We start from the raw sequence: 23,565 nt of genomic DNA on the forward strand, positions 1-23,565 counted from the left end.
GGTTTACACCCTCGCAAAAAACCCGCAGCCAGACGCTCCTTAAGGCGAGCCCTCTTAATTCCATTTATTACGCAGTGTTCCGTTACTCTTGTCTTTCGCCGGCCTAACCAGACGTGTACTGCTGTGCTACAGAAAGTTCGTGTCTTGCAGGTAAATGTTTGTGAGAAGACAAAACGCCTTACGACATCCCGAATCCCGCGACTCCTCGGATCCATCAGCAGTTCTACTGCAAAACCGGTGGTCACGCTCGTTTTGAACATAGTTTATAGTCTTGTACAGAGTTATCGTCCTTACATCAGCCATTCCACTCAGCCCAGGCAGATTCGGGGAGACCCGAAAGCATGTTTGGGCCTTCCTAGCTGCTGCAGAATGCCTCTTCTAGCCCTTACTTCTCAACACCGGTAATTGATCACAACGGCACAACGAAAGGGGGGGGGGAGAAAGAAATTAATAAAAATCCCAACGGCTACGTTCTATATGCCCTGGCATCGCAGTATAGACACAGATGGGGAATGAAGTATTCTACATTGAAAGAGAAAACGGGTCCACCATGTAACCAGATGTCAGCTCCAAAGTACGTGGTCTTCCAATATTATCGTCTACAAGAAGAGGAGGGCAGCAGGCAGTCCCAGAGCAATAGCCAAGGCCGGCCGCAGCGAAAGACCGGCGTTCTCATCATCATCATCATCGTCATCGTCATCATCGTCAGAGCCATCGGACGGGGAATCCGAGCCCGAACCGCCGGCGTTGTTATTGCCGGGACGGTTGACCTCGCCATCGTCGAGGGGGTTGACGGCCAGGTTCTCGATAGGCTCCCAGTTAGTGTCATAGACGGTGAAGGGAACGTCCCAATCGGAGATTTCGATGATGCGGCCTGAGGGCTTGGGGCTGATGCCATCCTCAATGAGTTCCTTGACGCCTGGAGGCATGTCCGGGAGGGTGAAGTTGCTGTGGAAGGTGCTCGTTTGGATGAGAGAGCTGGAGCAGGTGGGAGGCCTGGGCATGTTGCTATCAGGGCTGGCACCCTGGAGTTCCTCGAAGTCGAGCTGGGCGAACTGGTCGGCGAGGGTGCGGTAGTCCTGCAACAGGTGGGCCGACTTGTTGTCGAAGACCTCGACAAGCCCATAGTTGTGGGGCTCCTCGCTGTATTCGTAGACGAGGCCGCCGGAGAAGACGTCGGTCATGTTGGGGCCGTAAATGGACCCAACCTCGGTGAAGAGGCGGGGTAGTTCCTGGTTGCAGCCATACTCGGAGAAGAAGACGGGAACAGAGGTATTGCGGAGGCCATCGACGAGATCGACGAAGCTTGAGCGCTCAAAGTCGGAGTCGCCACACCACGAGTACGAGTTAAGGCCGAAGAGGTCGATGCGGCTCATGTCGTCCTCATCACCGTCAATGGCGCACTGGAGGTAGTTCCAGGTGTCAAAAAGGACGCTGCGGACATCGGCGGCGGAGTAGCCGACGGGGATCCTGCGGTCGGAATGTTTGGCGACGTAGCTCTTGATATCGCGAGTGAGGGCGCGCAGGTAGGGAGGCACATGCTCCACGGTCCGCGGATGGTCAATGACCTCGTTGGCGGAGAAGAAAAGCAAAGTGTTGGGATAGTTCTTGAAGGCCTCGACAATGGCAAAGGTGCGGTTCAGGTACGAGGCGTAGTAGCTCGTCCAGGGTTCAAAGGCGGTGAGGGATTCGCCGACCAGCGGTGAGTTGACGTCGAGGAGCATGTACATGCCGGCAGCGTTGAAGATGGAGGCGCAGGCATCGTGGTTCAGATCAGGGTTGAGATTGTAGACGCGGAGGGCATTGACACCCATGGCCTGCATGAGGGCGGCATCGCGAAGACAGACCTCGGGGATGCTGAGGGGATCATAGCCGTGTTCGGGATTATAGCCGGCACTGCCATTGATTTGGTAGTCGATGCCGACGATTTGGAACTTATTGCCGGTGTCAGGGTTGACAAAGGCATTGCCACGAAGCTCGAGAGGGGTGACGGCGGCTGCGAGGGTCGCGCCTAGGGCGACGAGCGTACAGGGGAGCTAGGAGTGGTGAGAACAGGTATTGTTAGTAGGAGCTCAAGGTGAATATCAAAGGGGGGGTGGATGTGATGATATAGCTAAGAGGGATTAATGATCGATCCATCTGCTACACTGGTGGATAAAAGTGAGAGGAAAGAGAAAAAGATCTTCTCTCGCTCGTGTCCACCCCGTGATCTCCAGGAGCTAGGTACTGGGGCAATGCGGTAACAAAAATAACAGACAGAATGGGTAGTAGTAATACTTACAAGCATGGCGATAGCGCGTGTTTTGCCAAAGCCAAAAATATGGATCCTAGGTAGGTTCTTATAACAACAAAAGTGTTGATTCTGTTGACAATGTTCCGCAGCTCCTAGAACCAGTGCGCAAAGACATGGAGAGTCTAGGGAATTGACACTGAAGAAGACCGAAATGCAGTTATAAAGAGAGACAAGAACGTAAAGAGAAATAACAAGAGAATGGACGACGTAATCTGTGCTGAGCGAATGTCAAGGGAAATGGATCCCTCCAAGATTTTCAAGGAAGTTGGTTACGTCTTGACAGGAAACTGCAAGAGTCAGTTAATGGAATGACGACAAGCTGGCGACCTGGTGAAAGCGGGGAGAAGGGAGGGAAAGAGAAAAAGTGAACGCGCAACTTCCAAGAAATAGGATGAGACTCTGGTTGGTTGTGAGCCTGTGAGGTGACTGCCCCTGGTCTCTCCTTCCCTCCCCTGGCTTTTTTTTTTGCGCCTTCCTAATCTCCATAGTGTATCGTGACTCCCATCAGACTTCAGCTCAGTCTCGGCAGTAGGTAGCCGAAAACAAAATAAGCCAATGAGAAGTCGCCTAGTTTTATGCGCAACCCGTTGTAGGTTGGCAATTTGCGCCTCATGGAGTTGGCACGGATGATTCTGGGTGCCAAGTATTCCCGCCAAGGCCGTCGTATACCCAACCCACACTCCCTGAATACCGTTTATGGAGCAGGTGCTGTACGTTGTAATTACAAAGTAGTTTCAACGTCTGCACTGTCCGGCTAAGGTACTTCCAAAGTAGTTTCAACGTCTGCACTGTCCGGCTAAGGTACTTCCAAGTAAGATAGTAACGTGAATCTCGAATTGATGTGCTGAATATTGGAAATGAAAAGCAAAAAGACCTGTTATATACCACCCCCAAAGGTCGAAAAAATATAGCGAGATCATCCCAATGGATGGAACCTTGAAGGAATTAGACAGGAACGTTGAGTTGAGCCGCGTTTTGATTAATACTAATAATACCTTATTGTTACGCTAAGAGATGATCGCGGTCGAACCGACGACCAACCTTAGCTCAAAGGAGTTAAAGGGACGTTGGGCCGGACCTAGTACCTGACCTAGGTAAGGTAGGTAGGTGGTACCTTAGGTAGACCAGCAAAGTGGGAATTATACCTCCTCCTGGTAGGCACGGCATTTCCGACTACTTATTAGGGCTGATGGAGCAGGCCAGGCCTCTGGTTTCAATCCTCAACGCGGACGTCCATCGACGTGCGCAATAGGGACTGGAGACCCAATGTGTCCCGTTTTCTCGTCAGTCTATCAGGTAGCGTCCGGCCTAGCCTGCGGAAGAACTTGTCGCCCGTCCTGCCAGGCGGCCCGCCGCGTGATTGTCACCTTGTCCGAATTCTCTGCCGCCGACCCGCCCTTACCCCGGAGCAGCGCCCACAAGTAGACCCCATGGTAAATCGTGTTGGTCTGCTCGTCTTCGTTGTTCGTGTCTGTGCTGATATACACGTTGCCCAGAAGACCGGACGCGATGACACACTAACGGAGAGATGCCGAGTCAGCGTTCCTTTCGTCGTTCACATGTTCCATAAATATGATCTGATCCCGATGTACGGATACACTTACCAGTACCATGAACGGAAGAATAGCAACGTAAGCCCAGACGATACCTTCCTTATTGTTCGCAGCACCAATTAGCCAAAACCAGTCCATGCCCACCACTGCTGAAGAACGCCCGCGTAGGAGGTTGTCGTACCTTGGCATTCTGGGACAGGGCAGCCAGCTCCTCGGGTAGCATCTGAGACAAACTTGTCAAACTACCGTCGGTAGGGCCGCTGCCGATACCCGCAACGTTGTTGAACACGGTCGTCATAACCGTCAGGCCTATGGTACCACCGAGCGGCTCCGATACTTCACTCAAAGAAATCACCGCCGCGATTCGTTTCGGAAAGTAGGCCATACCATGGAGGGGAACTATGATGAAAATGGCATTCTGGTGTCAGCAGAGTCTTCCCTTTCCAACCGATCGCTCCGGAGCTAGTTGGGACCGTGGCCGCAGCTGGGGGGGGACTTACCGGGCATGAGGCGCATGCCGATGCCGACACCGGTCACAGCCATCATGGCGTAAACAGTGGGGTCGTGCTCCCTCCACAGTGCCCAGGCAAGCACCCCGATGCCTACCAATTCGATGACGGAGCCGAGAAAAATGGGGTGCCACGTCTGTCGAGGGTACGAGTTGCAGAAGAAGATGGCCATCCAAACACCCCCTTTGCACGCAAGTCGACGGGTTAGTCAAAAAGGGGAAGCGCATGCTTTATGGAAACGCATGATAAAACATGGGGAAAAGGAAACACGGGATCCATTGCGTGACACCGTGTTCCGTCGCAATGTGATGTCTTACCTCCGAGGCCCGGCACGAATAACAGGAGCTGTCTACCGGCATCGCCTGCATCCAGATGTTTCACCATGGTGAAGTATAACGTGCAGAAATACAGGACCTTTTAGGCACAAAGAAACAATAATAGTCAAGGCCGTCAGTAAAAAAATGGTGCGTACAGATAGGAAGAGAAACCCAGGAGTTATTTGTGCTCCATGCGGTTTTCGGATGCTACTCACCGAAAACATGGCCATTCCCGTGGCAAAGGAAGCGTAGAATAGGAGGCCAATGTCGCGATTGCGGAGGACTTCCCAGGGAATCATGGCCTGCTGCCACGGAAACATCCGCGCCAGCGTGTTTCCAGGGGTCATCTCAAATTCCCACCACACAAACGCGACGATGACGAGGGCTCCAATCACGAGGGGGGCCAGAACAGCGGCACTGGCCCAGCCGTAGGTCGCGCCAGCCCAGGTGAAGCCCAGGACGAGCAGACCAAAGCCGACGATGCAGAGGACCTGGCCGCCAACGTCGATGGTCTGGAGGCGGCGAACGAAGGTGGTACGACGACCCGTCTCGGTCGTCTCGTCAAGCTGCGGCATGGGCTGCGGACCGAGCAGCTCCTTTCGGAGGACGACGAAGATGACGGCCATCCCGACAACGGCCACGGGCAAGTTAATCCCAAAGCACCAGCGCCAATGGGTCTCGGTCAGATAGCCGCCGATGACGGGGCCCAAGGCATACGAGCAGCCGCCGACGATGGAGAAGATGGACCAGTTCTTGGCGTCCTCCCGGAGAGAGACCTTATCGGCGACGATGGCGCGGATGACGACGTTCATGCCGGCGCAGCCGGTGCCCTGCAGGGCGCGGCCGAATAGGAGGAGCGGAAAGGCGTCGGTCGGGGCGCCGGTGCAGATGGCGCTCCCGATGACAACCAGAAAGATGCAGGCCTGGATGGCGGCATGACGGCCGAAGATGTCTGCCATCTGGCCCCAGAAGGGAATGAAGGCGGCGGCGGTCAAGTTGAACGCCGAGACGATCCAGTTGAGCTGGGGGACCTCGCCGAAGTCGGAGGCGATCCAGGGCAGGGCGCTGGCGATGATGGTGAAGTCGAGGGCAGAGAGGGTGAAGGGGAGAAACAGGCCGAGGATGATCTTCCACCGATATTTGAGCTTTCTCTGGCGCTCAGACTTGCAAGTCGCGCATGGTTCGGGTCCGGGATCTGGACGATGGCGGCATGGGTTGCCTTTGGGCTCTTGTGTCGCTGTTGACGTCGATGTTGTCATGGTGCTGTTCTGGCTATTTCCATCGATGCTACTCGGCTGGGTGTAGAAATTAGTATTACTGATCTTTCCCATAGAGAACATGTCCCTGGCGTCCTTTTCCAAATCTCGCGACGGTATGTCGGATGCCTGTAACAGTCGAGGCAGAGTGTGAGAACGATATTTTTCGAAAAGGGGAAGACAGTGGACAAGGCAGACAAGACAGTTCTAAATGGATGATATGGACCATGACAGAGGTCCCAGACGGACCGACCGGTCATCAACCCTACTTAAAACAACTTGGGATGAGAATGGGCCCGAGACTGCCTCCTAAGACAGGACGTGCAAAAAGGGAAATGCATTCGAGGTGCGTTGATTTCCTTGTATCCGTAATTATCGACGGTCAGGTTGTGTGTCGCCATGTCTACAATCTGCCGGTTGAGAACTTTGAAATTAGTTTCATCTCCTTGTGCTAAGAACCATGTTGACGGTTTAACTGGACAGGGTGACCTTTGCTGGTCCGGCAAGAGCTCAGCCTCGATTACGGAGTACGGAGTATATCAGGGAACCTAGTAATATGGGTTACTACCATAAGGATCATCAGCAATGGAGGTTCTCGTAGGGGCATCCTCCAACGATAGCGAGCCATGTTGCTGGTTGCAGGGGCGCAAAGACACCAGGACTCCAGGAGGCATCCCAGGGCGGGGAAGCAAGACGGGGGAACGTCCAATCATATTTGTGGTATCAGTGGGAGCTCGAATGGAATGCCGGATTAGGCAACATATAGGGACAAGCCAAGGCTTTTGATGGCGACGATCTCTGGGGTGTCGGGTAAGATGGCCTTCAAGTTGGTCCGCTTCGCCTTGCACAGAGAGAGAGAGAGAGAGAGAGAGAGAGAGTGTGTGTGTGTGTGTGTGCGGGTAGCAAAGTCTGCATTTCTTTCCAACCCCGGGTTTGAACAAGTCCAAGGCGTGAGGCGTACGACGTATGGAGTATGCGATCTTGTTCGATGTCTTACCAGATCACATCACTGTGAGTAAGCGGCGCCTTAGGTTCAAGCTGGTGAACAGCTGTGGTTAAGAGGCTCGAGAGGTTGCTTGCGGATGAGAAACGCATAGCCCACTCATACTGAGAGTCATTCGAGAGAGCAGACGAAGTACAGGTAGAAGCTCCCATGGACTCGCGATTCTCGCAAGCACAGCCGCTTTGCCGAGTCTTGATTGACGACGCTTGGGAACTTGGGTTCGGATGGAGTCGCCCGATTTGATAAGACGCGAGCACGAGTCCTTTATTACGCGTAATGGGTAGGTAAGCAATGAACCCGTTCAACGGCCTGAGCTTGCTTAGGTAAGTCAGGTACCTCCATAAGGTTGGATACCTAGGTACCTTAGGTATTCGTACGGTACTTCTTCTGTCTGCAACATCTTCAGCGGGACCAGCTGGCGGCCTGAGGTTGAAGACCGAACGTTCCGCTCCCACGAGTGATGTCACGGCATACGTTTGCGAAGCGTTGCACTTTCAGACAGGCTCACCTACCTTAGATACCCCGACAACTACACTACACGTAGACGCGCCTCAAGTCTTAGTTAACTGATAGCCGACATGCGACATTGTCGCTCGGCGGTCCGTCTCCCTATGAACTGTATTCTCGCCGAAGGAGACAGAGAGCACATGTCCGTCATATCATACCTATCTCACCAGCACCAAGTATTGCATCACGATCTACGCTGGCCTTGGTGTGCAGAAAAGGAATAAAACTCGAGGCGGCAGGGAAAGCGCCTCTTAGCAGTCACGGACCACATCCAACCCCTGCTGGGTAAGGTATGTGTACTTTCGTGCTCGTTGGGCTGGCAGGCTGACAGTCAGTGGTCGGATTTCGGTCGAATCTCGTTGGTCAGGTGAGCCGAACGGGATGGTAAAATAAGGGGCGCGCTCGCTGCGATGAGGTAATGTGGTCATTTTTCTGCTCTTCGAGCTGCGAACGCCCGTTGTAGTCTGGCTCGCGTCCCTTTATTATACTGTTTTTGCACATGTCAGCGCAGTCGGCACGTCAGAAGGCCCTCCAATCATCGCTCTTCTCCGATATCCGAAGTAGGTAGGTAGGTACTGGTTCGGGCAAAGGCGCAAGCCCGCCCCGCAAACGGGGTTTTTCCCCCCCCCCTTTTTTTCCTTTTCTTATTCGCACGAAGAAGAAGTATTTCGTAACTCGTACAGTACTTCGAAGGCGGCCCCCTCTTTTCATCCTTCTTAGGTATCATCAACATCCGCCCGTCCGAGCGCTCTCAGCTCTCCGAAGTCTAGAAGTCTTCCGTACTTCGCGCATTCCTAGTAGCGTGGACGGACCGCACCAGGACATCATTCCCACGACGTAACCGTCACCGTTCGACCCCGTGGGGTGTCTGATGTGTCTGATGGGCCTGTCTCACTCCCGAGTCTCCTCCTTTCGACCACGAAGTACCTTACGAAGTAGACCCATTTCTACCATTTCTACCTCGACCTTACTTCGTACATTATCCGTACCTGTAACCTCTCTACCTGAACCTACCTGTACACTCTAATAGTTCCCACTATCTCGTCTTTACCTTGCACAGACAGCGCCTTTTCGGTCTTCGCTTTTCCTGTCTTTTCCTTACCCGCCACTACCGACACTGTCTTACAAGCTTGCGCCTGGTGAGTGAGCGCCCCAAGCACCAGGTTCCATGTCCTGCTAACCCACGTGTGACGACAGGCTCCCAGGCGTTCTCATGCGCGCCTTGCATTGGTTTTGGGGATGCCAGAAGTTCCCGAAATACTCTGACTCCGTACTGTCAGTTTCTCGGTGAACCAGACCCGCCGCACGTCATCGTTCGACGTTGGATGGACGAGACGAGCCATTTCATCTCGGCCCAGGTGTCAGATATTGTCGAAAGATCGACAGCCTGACCTGAATTCCTCTCGTATGTTTGCGCTTTCAATATTCTCGTTTCGGCTCTTACTTCTTGTTCCGTATGCATCCCTCTCACATGCCGTTGCCCGAACCATGGAAAAAATGGGGGGACTAAAAAGGCGAGGGAAAAAAGAAAAGAAGAGAACAGAGGAAGAAAAAAAAGGGGAAAAAAAAAAGAAACAGAAGAAAGAAAAGCGCCCTCTCGGCATTTTACATCATCGGAAGTCGAGCATCCCTTCTGGTCCACATGGGTCAGTGACCTGTCGGGCCTGCGGATGAGCCTCGAGTCTGTCCCTGACCTGCCACACAACCACAAGTTACCACCACAAGTTACAACACAAGTTACAACACAAGTTACCACACAACCCCCTACCTTACCCACCCCCTTTTGGGGAATACCCCAATCATGTGCCCATCCCCTGCACTTCACCACACCACGAGATCCAGCGCCTCCAACGCTCCAACGCTCGCTCCAACGCTCCAATGCCCATCCCTCGCATCATCTCACACGTGAAAGAGGAAGACAAACTCCAAAGTTCAACCCACTCCGTACACTTACAAGTCGATTCCTCTCCCCCACTAGTCTCGGCATGTTCCCACTTGATCCCTTCCTCCTCCCCCTCCCCCCCCTTCCTCTCCCCATCTCCCCATCTCACCGGCACTGCCTTGTCATAAGCGTATTCCCATCTGAGACTTCACTTCCTTATCCCCGTACGACCGGCCGTCTTTATATTCCCACGGGCTCCTCCTCTCTATCGGCCCCCTTCTCTGGGGCACTCTGGGTTCCGTCGATGCGGGCCTCCTTACCATTACTCCCACCCACTATCCTCGCATATCCCGGCCTTCCCTCCTCATCTTGAACCCTTTATTTACCGAGTTTAGTTTTCCATGCACTCCTTTTCGTATATTAGTTACCTTAGTTCCAAGTGATGCCACCTTACTGTCTCCAAAGCTGTCACTACTTCTACCGCACGGCATTGCGTGGCTTGAACATCAGCACCATCGTCTGCCCTCTATACTGTTGAAAGTACTACCGAGGACTGACAGCATGCCTACCCAAGTCCGCATCTTCAATCGGCCCAGATCCCTTGACGAGACCTTGGCAGAATCCGTTTCGGCCTCATCGGTCCCTCGGTCTCTCGCAGTCATCCCGGAGCAAAGCCGAGAACTCCCCGCCCCGTCCAAGTCTCCCAAACCAGTACATACCAACGGCGTTGGCATTGGCATTGGCGTTAACGGAACCAACGGCACTCAGCGCAGAGCCGGCGCCAACGGTACCCACGGTGTAACAAGGGACAACAAGAACACTTCTCGCATGGCTGTCTATGATGACAAGCCAATGGAGGAAGGCGTGACCTACGCCTCCCAGGATAAGCTGCCGCAGTTGCCCATTCCCGACCTCGAATCCACCTGTCAGAAGTACCTAGCCGCCTTGAAGCCTCTCCAGACGGTGCGCGAGCAAGCCGAGACCAGACATGCCGTGCAAGAGTTTCTCGAGCACGACGGCCCCGAGCTTCAGGAGAAGCTACAGCGGTATGCCCAGTGCAAGACGAGCTACATCGAGCAGTTCTGGTACGATTCCTATCTCAACTTCGACAACCCCGTCGTCCTCAACCTGAATCCGTTCTTCTTGCTGGAAGACGACCCGACACCCGCACGAAACAACCAGGTCACGCGTGCCGCCTCCCTGGTCGTGTCTGCTTTGGAGTTTGTGAGGGCCGTCAGGAGAGAGGAGCTCCCGCCCGACACGGTCAAGGGCACCCCACTGTGCATGTACCAGTTCTCTCGCCTGTTCGGCACTGCCCGCGTCCCGACCGAAGACGGCTGCCAGATCGTGCAGGACCCCGAGGCCAAGCACATCGTTGTGATGTGCCATGGCCAGCTGTACTGGTTTGACGTCCTAGACGATAACTCGGACCTCATCATGACCGAGAGGGACATCTGCGTCAACCTGCAAACCATCATCGACGATGCCGCCCAGACCCCCATACAAGAAGCGGCCAAGGAGGCACTCGGCGTCCTGAGCACGGAAAATCGAAAAGTCTGGTCGGGACTCCGGGATGTCCTCACGCGGGAGGAAGGGTCGAACAACGCCGACAGCCTCAACATTGTCGACTCGGCCCTGTTCGTCCTCTGCCTGGACTACACCGAGCCCGCTGACGTGGATGCCCTGTGCGGCAACATGCTCTGCGGCACCAGCCACGTCGAGAGAGGGGTCCAGATCGGTACCTGCACGAACCGGTGGTACGACAAGCTGCAGATCATTGTGTGCAAGAACGGCAGTGCGGGCATCAACTTTGAGCATACCGGCGTCGACGGCCACACCGTCCTTCGGTTCGCCAGTGACCTCTACACCGACACCATACTCCGCTTCGCACGGACCATCAACGGCCAAGCCCCGACCTTGTGGGCGTCGGCCAGTCCGGACCCGTCCAAGCGGGACCCGGCGAGCTTCGGCGACGTGCACACCACGCCTCACAAGCTCGAATGGGACATGGGGCCCGAGCTCAACATCGCCGTCCGCTTCGCCGAGACCAGGTTGGCCGACCTGATCGAACAGAACGAGTTCCGCACGCTCGATTTCAAGCACTACGGGAAGAACTTGATCACCTCGACCGGGTTTTCGCCCGACGCCTTCGTGCAGATGGCCTTCCAGGCTGCATACTACGGGCTGTACGGTCGTGTCGAGTGCACGTACGAGCCGGCCATGACCAAGACCTTCTTCCACGGCCGCACCGAAGCGATCCGCACCGTTTCGGAGGAGTCGGTCGATTTCGTACAGACCTTCTGGGCCGACAACCCGGTCGAGCAGAAGGTCGAGGCGCTGAGGCGGGCCTGCCAGAAGCATGTCAACAGGACCCGGGAATGCGCCAAGGCCCAGGGTTGCGACCGCCACCTCTACGCGCTCTTCTGCGTCTGGCAAAAGTCGGTGGACGATGAGCTGGCCAGCGGCTTCGGTTCCAACGGCTACTCCAGTTCCGCCGACGGCTACTACTCGGAAAGGGACCCGGAGTCTGTCGTGGGGAGCCCGAGCAGAGACTCGGAGATATCCCTCGAGGGCATGGACGGAGGGGAGGAACAAGAACGACGACGACAACAACAACAACAACAACAACAACAACAACAACGACAACGACAACAACAACAGCAGCAGCAGCAGCAGCAGCAGCAGCAGCAGCAGCAGCAGCAGCAACAGCAACAGCAACAACAACGGGTCACGACCACCTCCGGCCGGGTCCGCGGGGACAGCACCACCTCCCGCAGCCGCAGCGTCCCGCTCCCGCACCTCTTCGCCGACCCGGGCTGGGACAAGCTCAACAACACGATCCTCTCGACTTCGAACTGCGGGAACCCGTGCCTCCGCCATTTCGGCTTCGGCCCGACCTCGGCCGACGGTTTCGGCATCGGCTACATCATCAAGGACGAGAGCATCAGCATCTGCGTCTCCAGCAAGCACCGCCAGACCAAGCGCTTCGTCGACACCCTCGAGAGCTACCTCCTCGAGGTGCGCCGCATCATCCGCATCACCACCCGCCGCGGTTCGGGTCCCGAGACCTCGGTCGGCGCCAGGTATAGTCGCGCCCGCGAGCTCGAGGCGTCGTCGGAGCGGCCCAAGACCACTGTCGCGCATCGCCTCAAGTCCCGCGGTCGGCTCATCACCACCGACGGCATCAGGCCTAGCCTCAACCGGACTTCGACGGGGACGCTGTCCCCGACCGAGGAGAGCCTCACGATGAGCGACGACGAGTTGGGCGGATGTAAGTCGGAAGTCCATTTATCCCTTTGAAGATTCCCTTTTGCTGACGCTTTTACAGACGGGTTCTTCGACGCCGGTATGCTCCTGCAGGCCCTCAAAGCCCGTGGTCAGGCTTTCGACCCGAATGAGACGCGGGCTTCGGAGCGTGCAGCGGCGCAGCAGGCTCGCCGTAGGGAGGTGGGCAAGAAGCTTCGGCTGATTGACTACTAGTCTGCACCCACTACACGTTTCCGAATTGTCGCGTCAGTATTTGAAGCTCCTGTGCATTTGCATCTTCCGCACCACCCACCCACCACCTGCATAGGGAGCGTGCCTATTCATTGCCTTTCGGATTGTCTTTATCTTCTATTTATTTCTTCCACCTTTTTTCCCCTCGAATACCTGTCGTCATGATATATAACGAGATAGCGTTTCAATATCCGAACCAGTTGATGAGAAAATTGGATACCCGTTTCTATTTATTCCTCTCATTTTTTTTTAAATCGTCATACGCACGTTTCGTTTCAACTTTTGCAGCCCAGCCGGCCAATAGTTCATAATCCTTAGCGATAGTCGGACGTCGTGTGGACAAGTCTGATGCTGAGTATCACCCTGGCGTTGCATTGCATGATGCATACAACGCCGTGGTGACGGTGACAGGAGCGGAGAGGTTCGGGAAGAGCCTTTCATGCATACAACGATTACTGCGGCCTCTCTTGTGCACACCCTCTCTGTATCCGTATGTATTATTATCCCTTCGTCCGTGGGGGGCCTCGTTCCCCCGTTCCACCCCACCATCCCGACCTTGGCGATCCCCGTCCATCGATCTCCATGATCACCACAGACGATGTTACTCAGTGACCCGAGGAGTTCCACAACCTCCACAGGGCAAGCCAACGCCTGTCTCACTTTCAATCTCAACTCCAAAGGCCTTCAAAGGCTCTCGCAATGGTATTTTGAGTGAGAACCCCCCCCATCGTCTCCTGAGTTCCGTTCAGTTGTTCACGCGAATATTCAGCAATGACTGCAATTCGACCTCTTCAGTAACCATCATGGTCAACATACTACGAAGTGCGTATATTCGACATTGCCTGATTGACAATGAGAGACCCAAGGAGTTTCTGAACCTGGTGCTATCCCATAAACATTCCCTTTCGGTTTTTATGTCTAACCTTGAGACGTGTCCCACATTATGTGCAAAGAAAGTGACAACGACCGAAGGGGGGAGGCGAAGAAACAAGAAACCCCAGAAAACCAAGTCCAGTGGCCTGATTCCAGGCAATAGAAAATAAAATAAAATCAGCCTACTCTGCAGCTGAGATGATGAAAACAAAAGATCTACACTATCTTTGTTTTTCACGTCCATGCTAGGACCACAGACCATGCAGCTCCAGACGAACACGGGACAATCACCCCAATTCGTGCATCTGGCCCCGATGATGATCCGACTGGGTCCCCGCCTCATAGATGGTCTGCTGCCCCGGTCCGGGGGGCGAACCCGCCGCTACAGCCGGGTACGTTTGGTTCGTGCTCCCCGGGCTGACGGGCGGGATATTGCTCATGCGGTTGGAGCCGGCCGACACGAAACTCGGGCTGACGCTATTGCGGTCCGCGGGTTGCTGCGGCGCGAGGCCGGCTGCGGGATAATACGCATGCTGCTGCTGCTGCTGCTGCGGTGCCGGCGGCGTCGGCGCGTATTGGTATCCTGGTTGCCCGTGAGGTTCGTGCCCCGGAGTCTGTCCCGGGGACGGTGTGTGCTGGGGACCCTGGACGTAGCCGAACTTGGTCGGGTCGTAGTAGGGCTGTTGCGGATTTGGCGAGGCGGGATGCTGCTGTTGTTGCATCATGGGGGCGACGCCTGGTGGAGGAGAATAGGGGCCCTGAGGAGGGCCCGACTGTTGCATCTGGGGCGGCATGGGAGGTTGTTGTTGTTCTTGTTGTGGCGCTTGCGCGTCATTCTTCTTGGACCTTCGGAAGAAGAACCAGATGAGGGCACCGATGAGGGCGAGCCCCGCGACACCGCCAACGGCACCGCCGACGATGGCACCAACAGGTGTCGAGGAGCCCTCGTCACTATTGCCTTGGTCGTCATTGTCGTTGTCGCTGTCGTCACCGCCACTATTGCCGTTGTCGTCACCTGTGCCGTCGCCTGTGCCGTTGCCAGTGTCGTTGCCGTCGTCGTCGTCGTCGCCGTTGTCGCCGTCCGTGTCGCTGGGCGTGGGGCCCGTGGCGTCGGCCCTAGTACTCACGTCCAGATCGGTGCTCGGCTCCGTATCGCTCAGGGTGACGGGAATCTCAGCCCACTCCTCGGCATCCGTTTGACCATGATAAGTCGTGGTGGCTGCGTAAAATCCGGGGCTTGCGGCGCAGAAATAGTCCCAAATGTTGGACGAAAATGATATGCTGTTGCAGTAGGGGCCGGCCGCGCCAGTGCTATACATTAAAAAAAATTAAAAAAAACCCCCTCGTCAGGTGTTACGGTTGCATGCGACGGGCAATATGTACTGATGAACCTCGACGACCATCAACGTAGATTGGAGAAATAGGGGGTGAACATACCACTTGAGAGTCTCCGTGTCGAATAGGCAGTTGCCGCTACATAGACCAGACGAAACCTCTGCGTCGTCGTAGCACGCTGGGTGGTAGCCGCCACACTCTGCTGCGTTACAACACACGATTGCGCCAGGTTCGTCAGCCATGGCTGTTGCGATCACGCAATTGTAGCCGGTATAGCAGGTGTAGACCAGATCTGTGCTGCCGTCGACATAGCCGCAGGTGTTGTCGGGGGCCAGGAAGAGCGTTTCGACCAGATCGGCTTGCCGTCGGCGGACGTCCAAGGAGGGGGTGGGTTTTGGTGTCGGCCTGGGAATAAACCCCTCCAGAGCGGGAAACTCGAGAGTAGTGGTGGCATGGGGAAAGTGGACTTCGTAAAGGCGAGCTCTGACGCCGGATGTGAGGAGCAAAGCCCCTACCGCGAGGGATGATGAAATGGTGTTGACGTTCCCCATGATGCCGGATAGATCTTTCGCAAAACCTGGGATGTGTTGATTCTATCTATGTCCCAGGCATACGAAAGGCTGGTAGAAGACGAGAAGAGGTCTGCCCAGCACTCCGTATGATGCACCTAAAGGACGAGGATTTAATGGAACGACGACGAGGCAAGAGAGAGATAGAGAGAGAGAGAGAGAGAGACAAAAAGACAAAAAGAGAGGTAGATAGAATCAACATGCGTCCCCATGAAAGGGGGTCAGCCTGGTCCCCCCGTCCCCCTCATTTCCTCTTTTTCCGATGGGCAGGGCATCAACCGAGATCTACGTTGTAACTGCAAGCCTGTTAGCCCGTTTGGGGGAGCTTCTTTCGAATCCAACGCGCGAGGCGGACACGGGCTTAGTCTAAGCCCCGTTGGGATGATACGCTATGGTGTGGTTGGAGGGGGAGAAATTGAGACATTGGCCTGAAGATCAGAATGCCAAGCATCATGGCTCATCTTGGACCAATTGAAGCAAGGCTCGTTGGCGTGGCTTGCAGGGTGCAGGAGCTGAGCCATCTCGCTTTATCGGGGGTGTATTTGGACGACTGGGCTCTCTTCCCAGATGGATGGGGGGGAATTTTACACCCCCTTTCCCCCTCAGGTCCCCGGCGCGGACGAGGAAAACGACGCAGAGGGTGTTCCATTTCTTCAACGCGGCGTGGACGTGGAGAAGTGAGGGTCGAAAAGGTTCCACGACAAAAGAAGGGAATTGATACTTAGTCGTAACCCCTATGATGTTCGTGTCCGGACTCCATCCTGAGTAAAATCGTGTGCTCATCTTTGACGTTGATGGCAAGGCTCTCTCAGTCTGAACAGAACCCTTCCGCCCCCCCCCCCGGGTTTAATCTCCAAATGTCCGTTTGGTCATCTCTGCCTGGCCCCCTGTAAGTAACGAATAGGGAGCTCCCCCCACAGGCGGTATGGAGCCAGGGAAGGGTCATCTCTCGGAACAGCTCTCGGAACAAACCCTACACGGTGGGGAAATAATCGACCCTATTATTAGAATAGGAAACCCCAGTTCGAATGTACGAATACATAGGTAGCCTGCCCTCACCGAGGATCGATGCAAGAAATAATTCCGCTTCTTATGTTTTCGTCAACGGAAGCTGGCCGGGTCTCGCTGACTGGGAATGTTGTCTTTGGCAGGGTCGTGGGAGGTGAGAAAGAGAAGGTCGAAGAGAGACAATGGCGGATAATGAACAGGAGATGTACCCGAAGTACCTGCTTTACATTGTACGTGTATGCCTTGCCCCGCCTACCGTTACCAACGCTCCACTTATTCTGTAGTGCTTATTACCCAAGACAGTTGCTGTCTGCCGTTGTTGTGCGTTGTTGTGGGTAACCCTCGCTGACTATTAGTCAGCGGCTCCCCGAAAGCTTTGTCTCCTGCTGGCACCTTTCCTACCTAAGGTACCGTAGGTTCCCTAATAATTAAGGGGACTTAATAGAGAGACCTCACGTTTTAATATCAAGACCTTAACCGTGATATTTTAGTGGGGCTATAAACCCGCCGCTAAGATATATATATACCGTACCTATTTTGTATATAACTTTATATAGAAAATCGTAGGCGATATCGTAAACCTTAACGTATTACTTCCTATACCATAACTCTGAATCTAACCGCCTAAAACACTATTATAATATCCTATACGATATCCTACCCGATATTCTCCTTAAAGTGACCGATTACCCTTATAGCTCCGAGATAAGTGTTAATATTTTATTTTTTATTATTTATTACGCTATTCTCGCTTAGCTAAGCTAGGCTAGCCACCTAGGTAATAGTCCTTCTCTAATTCTTAAGGGGAAACCGTTAATAGATAAAAACCCCTACGCTCTTATTATATAGATAGTTTTATTATACATGGCCGCTATGGTATCGCTCCGCGGCCCCGTTTTTATCGCTATTCGAAAACCGGATCTTACCTCCGGGCTAATAGCTAATAGGAGTCGGCTAGTTAGTTTAGTAGGTACCGTGTTAGTCGTACGCGCCCTCGGTGCGTTATCGCTATAGTCCCTCGCCGCCGTCCTTTCCTTTATTCCGGATCCGGCGAGGTTATTCTTCCCTCGTCGCGGCACCTTTTATACCCTCCCTCCCTTCTATAAGGGGGGGGGCACGCCTACCCCCCTCTTACTCCTTCCTTTATTTATTATTTATTCTAAAACCTCCTTTATATACCTATTATTTATAATAGCCCTTATTTAGTTATATACCTCCCTTACTCACGCTATATAGGCTTTCTAGTATAAGCGCTATAGTATAGACCGGGCGTGGCTACTATTCCCTAAAAGGCATAGTGACTCGTAAGGCTAATCTACCGCTCCCTTTTCTTATAACCCTCCCTCTTTTCCTCTCTTTTCCTCCTTTCCTCTTTTCCTCCTTTAAGCTATCGTTCTTAAGATAAGTTTTATATAGTCGGTACGATATAGGTATAGCCCTAGAATTTCTATACGGGATCCCCGGTGCTATTCGGCTATATAGTTATTACGGCCAGCAGACCTAACATACACCAAGGACATACTGGTTATAACGTACTAGGGCGGTTAGCGCACCAGGGCGTAACTAGAAGATGACTCAGGACGATATCACGTGCCGGGTCACGTGATGGATGACCGGTATAGTGTGCACCCGCACAGGGAACCTATTAGCATAGGAGGATCACTGGGATCACCAAGGGTTACTTAGTCCGAGAAGTGATCCGGCGTGATCCCGGACCAGGAGATTACCAGGACACCCGTGATCCCGTAGATATATATACCAGTATATCCTAGGTCTTACCTCTATTAGAGAATAAGACATCGATTAATCTAAGTCTTCACCTAGACTATTAGTCTACGCCTAACTCTACCTTATAAAGAAGACGCTTAGTCTTTACGACGTAACTACGACTAAACACTACGAATAATAGTTACTACTCTTTAGTTAACATCCTCTTCTTATTTTAAACTAAAACCTTAACGCTAGTCCCCTATCGTCCGCTATACTATAGAGGACCGGAAGCCGTCGTAATATTTTAATCGATACTATTCGGTAAGCTAACCTTAATAGCTAATAAGTAGTACGCCCGAAGCAGAAGCTACTTCGCCTAAGGAAGAAGAAGTCACTTTATCTAAAGAAGAATTATCGTCTAAAGAATCCAGTTCCTCCGATAAAAAGGAAGGACTAGAATAAACTTAATAAGACGACGAAGTAGCTAGCAATCACTCTTCCAATATATCGAACAATAATAACCGTACCACGAACGCTATAAGCACCGCGACGCCTACCACTACCACTAGAGGGAGCAACGACCTTCAGCAGATTCGCGACATAATCACTCAGCTTCAGGGGGAGAACACGATCCTAAAAGCTTAGCTAAACTATCCTGGAATCAGGGCTAAGTATAGATACCCTATACCCCCTAAGTACGACAGGACTCGAGGATAGCTCTAGAGCTTTATTACTTAGCTTAGAGGCTATCTCCTATTCTACTAGGATAGTATCCGTACAGAAGAAACTAAGGTACTCTATACCGCGGCACTCCTTACGGGAGATACGTATAAATAGTTCGAGTCTATCTATAGAGACTACCTAGAGAATATAGGAATAGAGATCCTAAGGAAGCCCGGGACCACGGTAATCTTCGAGAACTTCGACGTATTCGTCGAGAGACTTAACGCTATCTTCGGCTAGCCCGATAAGGAATAAGTCGCGGCTAAACGACTAAGCTAGCTATATTAGACTAAGTTAGCTATAGACTATACTACGAGATTCTAGTAAATCTCGTTAAAGCTTAGCTACCTGGATAAGCCCCTTATAAATCGGTACTACTAAGGACTTAAGGAAGAAGTAAAGGATAAACTATACCGATTAGACCGACCTAAGACGTTTAGCGAATATACTATATTAGTAATTCGTATCGATAACCGGAACTATAAATAACGCCGTTAGAAGAAGTATTAAATAAGTATTCCGTTTTACACGGCTAATTCGAAGAAGAAATAATTATACCTATACTAGTTCGGAAATACCTTATATAGATACTATAATAGACCTATAAAGCTCGATAATATTAACCGACAGAGCGATAAGCAGGGTAAAAGGGATATAATAAAAGTCAAGTGTTATAACTATAATAGGCCAGGTCACTACGCACGCGACTGTTATAAGCCTAAGAAAGAACGACCGTAACGATAGGCGAATGCGATCGAGAAAGGAAGACCCTAGAAGGAAATCAACGCTATTAGACACCTGGAAATTCATAGGGATAAAATACCACACGTCAAACTCTATTAGATAACCTGCTACGATAACTATTATCTAGCACACTAATCAGGGAAAGACGGAGCTAGGTACTACCCTAAGAGACCCTAGAAGATACTCGCTATAGTATCTAGTAACGAGTACGATAATAACTATGGCCTTAAGATCCCCGACTGGGATAAGGATGAACTAGCTTTATAAACTATCGTAGAGATCCTCTAAAAATACGGATAGACGAAAGAAGAAGCTGAGAGATAAAAGCAGACCTTAGAAATCCAGGAGGGAGAAGATCGTACCCGAAAGAGAATCGCTAAGCTCGAAAAGCAAGATTAGGAAACGGAGTCCGACGGAATCCCGGATAATAACACGAACTTCTAGTGTTAACCTATAAAGATAGCCGACCTAGTCGAGGAGGAAGCTATCTAGCTACGGGTACTCGACTAGCTCGCGGAAGAACCACTAGGATAAACCCACTAAGTCCGTTTCACTAAGCCGGACCTTAGTAAAGCCTCCCGTATAGTACCGATAAATACTAGCGGGGGATAGTAATGAGCTGTATATTAGCGACCTTACCACGCTTAGGAGGACCGAGACACTCTTACCGACTAGGCAGCGAGCCTACGAGGATCGGATAATCGACTACCTAGGTATAATTACTACGAGCACTGGTTAGATAGATATAATACTACTAGCTACGTAGCACACGCTTCTAAGAAAGTCCGACGACTAGAATAAGACTAAGAAGCTTAGGAATCACGCTTCTAGGCCCTCGATAAATGCCTACGACGGATAGAATAACTTTTAATACAGTACGGGTTCTTAGATAAGGAAACATCCCTCGAACACTAAGCTAAACGGGTAAAAAACTAAGAGTATACTATCGCTAGGAGTATATAAAAGGCACTTAATAGATATACTCTATAACACGTAGTAGTATAGGGCACTATTATATTAGAATATAACTCGATAAATATAAGATAAACGCACTATTAGATATAGGCGTAGCAGGAAACTTTATCTTACTAGTAGCCGTGAGAAAGTTCTCTATTCCCTGGGTTAGAAAACACCTAGAAGAGGAGTATAAGATTACTCCGTATACGAGAAAAAACCAGTCCCACGAAGAAGTTATTATCAACTAGGAGACTATACACCTTTAGGTTAAAATCCAGAATAAGACTAGAATAATAAAGTTCGATATATACGATATAGGTTATAAGGACGTTATCCTTAGCAAACTATAGTTTAACAAATAGAATCCCGATATAGACTAAAAGCTTAGCTAGCTCCGGTAGAGATTAAAGAGTAAGTAGGAGACCACGAAGGAAACCTTACCCGATCCCGATATCCGTCGAAAATAGCAGAAAGACTTACCGACGAAGGAGCCTCAGGGAGACTTAGACAGCCGCCAGAAGTCAGGGACTAAGGCGAAGGAAGTACGAAAGACTTTAAGATAGCAGCGACGGCATAACCACCAATGCGTAACTAATATTATTAAAGGAATTTACTAGACTATCTAAGCAGAAAAAGGACTAGTAATAAGCGATTATAATAGACTCGCTAAGGTATTACCAGAATACCGTAAATATAAAAAGCTATTTACCGAAAATCTAGAGACCGGATTACCGAAATACCGGCACTATAATTATAAGATACCCCTAAAGGAAAGGACACACCTAAAATTCTTTCTAATTTACGGGCTAAACCAGAAGGAAGTAGATACCTTAGAAGAATATCTCGAAGAGATACTAGTAAAAGGCTATATTAGAGTATTATAGTCACCGGTAGGATACCCGATCCTATTTATGCTAAAGAAGAACGGCAAACTACGACTATATATTAATTATCGATAACTTAACGATATAACTATTAAGAACCGCTACCCACTACCTTTTATCTTAGAAATATAAGATTAGCTAGTTAGAGCGTAATAGTTTATAGTACTCGACTTAAAAGGAGCCTATAACTTAATTAGGATTAAGGAAAAAGAAGAGTAGAAGATAGCGTTTTGGACGAAGCGAGGATATTTCGAGTACCTCGTTATGCCTTTTAGACTAATAAATACGCCGGTATCGTTCTAAACACTTATTAACGACGTCCTAAGGAAGTATCTAGACCACTTCGTTATAGTATACCTAGATAATATCCTGATCTTCTCTAAGATACTTAAAGAACACCGATAACACGTTTACACGATCCTATAACTTCTATAAAACGCCGACCTATTAGTCGAACCAGAGAAAGTTTAATTCCACACGTAAGAAGTTAACTTTTTAGGTTATACGATACGACCTAATAAGATCTGTATAGATAAGGCGAAAGTCTAATACGTCTCTAAATAGCCACGACCCTAGAATATTCGCGATATTTAGTCCTTTCTCGGACTCGTTAACTACTATTAACGATTTATTAAGGACTATAGTAAGATTACTATCCCCTTAACTAAAGCAACTAAAAAGGGACTTAACTTCGAATAGAATAAAAGAATAGAAGAAGTATTCTAAGCTCTTAAAGGAAGGGTTACTAGCGAACCTATCTTAGTAATACTAGACCCCGATAAAGAATACGAACTCGAAACAGACGTATCCGACTAGGCTCTAGGAGCATAACTCGGATAGCGCGACGTAGAAGGAAGACTATACCCTGTAGCCTTTATATCCAAGAAACTCAGTGGACCAGAACTTAACTATTAGATCCACGATAAAGAGCTAATAGCTATTATCGAAGCCTTTAAAGAATAGAGACCGTATCTATCAGGGATAAGACACCCGGTATAGGTCTACACGGGTTATAAGAACCTCGCGTAATTCACCACTACTAAGGTTCTTAATAAACGATAGATCCGATAGGCAGAATTCCTAGCCGAGTTTAATTTCCATATTTAGTATATAAAAGGGAGCGAAAATAGTCGCGCAGACGCACTTAGCCGACTAGGGATACCTGACGAATCACCTAAACCGTAAGCTATACTCTAATAGGAAGGAGAAGCTCTTACTCTAAAGGACAGAGAGGTAAACAGTATTAATCGGATAACCGATACTATGTTTGAAGAAGCACACGCCTCGCCGATACATAGACATCAAGGAATTTATAAAATATACCACCGATTACGATAATAATACGGCTACACAGGAACTAAAGAACGAGTCAGGGACTTCGTTCGTAACTACGATATTTACCAGAAAGTAAAAAGCAGCCGATATAAACCTTACGGACTACTAAAGCCACTACTAGTAGTAGACGGACTATAGAAATCGATTATAATAGACTTCGTGACAGGATTTCCAGTATCCAAAGATCCAGTAACAGGAACCGCCTACAATAGTATATTCGTGATCATCGACCGATTCACGAAATACACTCTTTATATTCTATATATTAAAAACACTATAGTAGAAGAACTAGTAAGTATCTTTATCGACCGCCTAATTAGGGATCACGGCGTACCGAATAAAATTATCACGGACAGAGATAAGCTCTTTACTAGTAACTTCTAGAAAGCAGTTATAAGCTAGCTAGGAATAAAATATAAGCATTCGACAGCGTTTCACCCTATAACGGACGGATAAACCGAAATTATAAACTAAGTCCTAGAATAGTACCTACGATATTACGTAGGGTACGAATAAGATAATTAGGTGCAATACCTACCACTTACACAGTTTATATATAATAGCTCGTTAAACGAGTTAATAAAGAAAACACCGTTTAAAGTAAATTAC

The 23,565-nt window shown here is 50.7% G+C and overlaps 8 protein-coding genes across 8 annotated transcripts; 3 read left to right on the forward strand and 5 right to left on the reverse strand.

Moving 5' to 3' along the window:
* Positions 1–154: 154 nt before the first annotated feature.
* Positions 155–2,735, reverse strand: SODALDRAFT_326533 (1,3-beta-glucanosyltransferase gel2). Its single transcript, XM_028610186.1, has 2 exons — positions 2,282–2,735; positions 155–2,036 (listed from the first exon to the last, which is right to left on the reverse strand). Exons 1-2 carry the CDS (start codon positions 2,285–2,287, stop codon positions 600–602), a joined length of 1,443 nt encoding a protein of 480 aa, XP_028470168.1. The 5' UTR covers positions 2,288–2,735; the 3' UTR covers positions 155–599.
* A 401-nt stretch (positions 2,736–3,136) lies between these two features.
* Positions 3,137–6,335, reverse strand: SODALDRAFT_326534 (tetracycline efflux protein). Its single transcript, XM_028610187.1, has 6 exons — positions 4,888–6,335; positions 4,673–4,769; positions 4,347–4,538; positions 4,028–4,245; positions 3,898–3,945; positions 3,137–3,810 (listed from the first exon to the last, which is right to left on the reverse strand). The coding sequence occupies exons 1-6, from the start codon at positions 6,001–6,003 to the stop codon at positions 3,586–3,588; spliced, it is 1,896 nt and encodes a 631-aa protein (XP_028470169.1). The 5' UTR covers positions 6,004–6,335; the 3' UTR covers positions 3,137–3,585.
* A 344-nt stretch (positions 6,336–6,679) lies between these two features.
* On the reverse strand, positions 6,680–7,866 carry SODALDRAFT_354502 (hypothetical protein; the record flags this gene model as incomplete). The annotated part of the gene is made up of 7 exons (XM_028613734.1): positions 6,680–6,769; positions 6,855–6,920; positions 6,976–7,245; positions 7,330–7,422; positions 7,510–7,547; positions 7,606–7,639; positions 7,705–7,866. The coding sequence occupies 7 exons, from the start codon at positions 7,864–7,866 to the stop codon at positions 6,680–6,682; spliced, it is 753 nt and encodes a 250-aa protein (XP_028470170.1).
* A 1,138-nt stretch (positions 7,867–9,004) lies between these two features.
* SODALDRAFT_13656 (hypothetical protein) lies at positions 9,005–9,787 on the forward strand. The gene has a single exon (XM_028606749.1). The coding sequence runs from the start codon at positions 9,109–9,111 to the stop codon at positions 9,691–9,693; it is 585 nt and encodes a 194-aa protein (XP_028470171.1). The 5' UTR covers positions 9,005–9,108; the 3' UTR covers positions 9,694–9,787.
* On the forward strand, positions 9,788–12,934 carry SODALDRAFT_13657 (choline/Carnitine O-acyltransferase). The gene is made up of 2 exons (XM_028606750.1): positions 9,788–12,591; positions 12,649–12,934. The coding sequence occupies exons 1-2, from the start codon at positions 9,882–9,884 to the stop codon at positions 12,798–12,800; spliced, it is 2,862 nt and encodes a 953-aa protein (XP_028470172.1). The 5' UTR covers positions 9,788–9,881; the 3' UTR covers positions 12,801–12,934.
* A 323-nt stretch (positions 12,935–13,257) lies between these two features.
* On the forward strand, positions 13,258–13,713 carry SODALDRAFT_354504 (hypothetical protein; the record flags this gene model as incomplete). Its single annotated transcript, XM_028613735.1, has 4 exons — positions 13,258–13,308; positions 13,414–13,529; positions 13,588–13,640; positions 13,676–13,713. 4 exons carry the CDS (start codon positions 13,258–13,260, stop codon positions 13,711–13,713), a joined length of 258 nt encoding a protein of 85 aa, XP_028470173.1.
* SODALDRAFT_326536 (hypothetical protein) lies at positions 13,557–15,232 on the reverse strand. Its single transcript, XM_028610188.1, has one exon. The coding sequence runs from the start codon at positions 15,008–15,010 to the stop codon at positions 13,979–13,981; it is 1,032 nt and encodes a 343-aa protein (XP_028470174.1). The 5' UTR covers positions 15,011–15,232; the 3' UTR covers positions 13,557–13,978.
* Positions 15,140–15,883, reverse strand: SODALDRAFT_326537 (hypothetical protein; the record flags this gene model as incomplete). The annotated part of the gene is made up of 1 exon (XM_028610189.1): positions 15,140–15,883. A coding segment is annotated over exon 1 (413 nt), but the record flags the coding sequence as incomplete, so codon positions are not given.
* Positions 15,884–23,565: the final 7,682 nt, after the last annotated feature.

This window comes from Sodiomyces alkalinus (genome assembly GCF_003711515.1).
Source record: "Sodiomyces alkalinus F11 unplaced genomic scaffold SODALscaffold_1, whole genome shotgun sequence".
Classification (NCBI taxonomy): Eukaryota; Fungi; Ascomycota; class Sordariomycetes; order Glomerellales; family Plectosphaerellaceae; genus Sodiomyces; species Sodiomyces alkalinus.

Excerpts from the sequence above, each read along its gene's own strand:
- SODALDRAFT_326536 (XM_028610188.1), bottom strand. The coding sequence starts at position 15,010 with ATGTATAGCACTGGCGCGGCCGGCCCCTACTGCAACAGCATATCATTT.
- SODALDRAFT_326534 (XM_028610187.1), bottom strand. The coding sequence starts at position 6,003 with ATGGGAAAGATCAGTAATACTAATTTCTACACCCAGCCGAGTAGCATC. Across the intron at positions 4,246-4,346 it reads CGGCATGCGCCTCATGCCCG|TTCCCCTCCATGGTATGGCC; the intron begins GTAAGTCCCCCC and ends TTTTCATCATAG. Across the intron at positions 3,946-4,027 it reads CCCTGTCCCAGAATGCCAAG|GAAGGTATCGTCTGGGCTTA; the intron begins GTACGACAACCT and ends GCGAACAATAAG.
- SODALDRAFT_13657 (XM_028606750.1), top strand. The coding sequence starts at position 9,882 with ATGCCTACCCAAGTCCGCATCTTCAATCGGCCCAGATCCCTTGACGAG. Across the intron at positions 12,592-12,648 it reads CGACGACGAGTTGGGCGGAT|ACGGGTTCTTCGACGCCGGT; the intron begins GTAAGTCGGAAG and ends ACGCTTTTACAG.
- SODALDRAFT_13656 (XM_028606749.1), top strand. The coding sequence starts at position 9,109 with ATGAGCCTCGAGTCTGTCCCTGACCTGCCACACAACCACAAGTTACCA.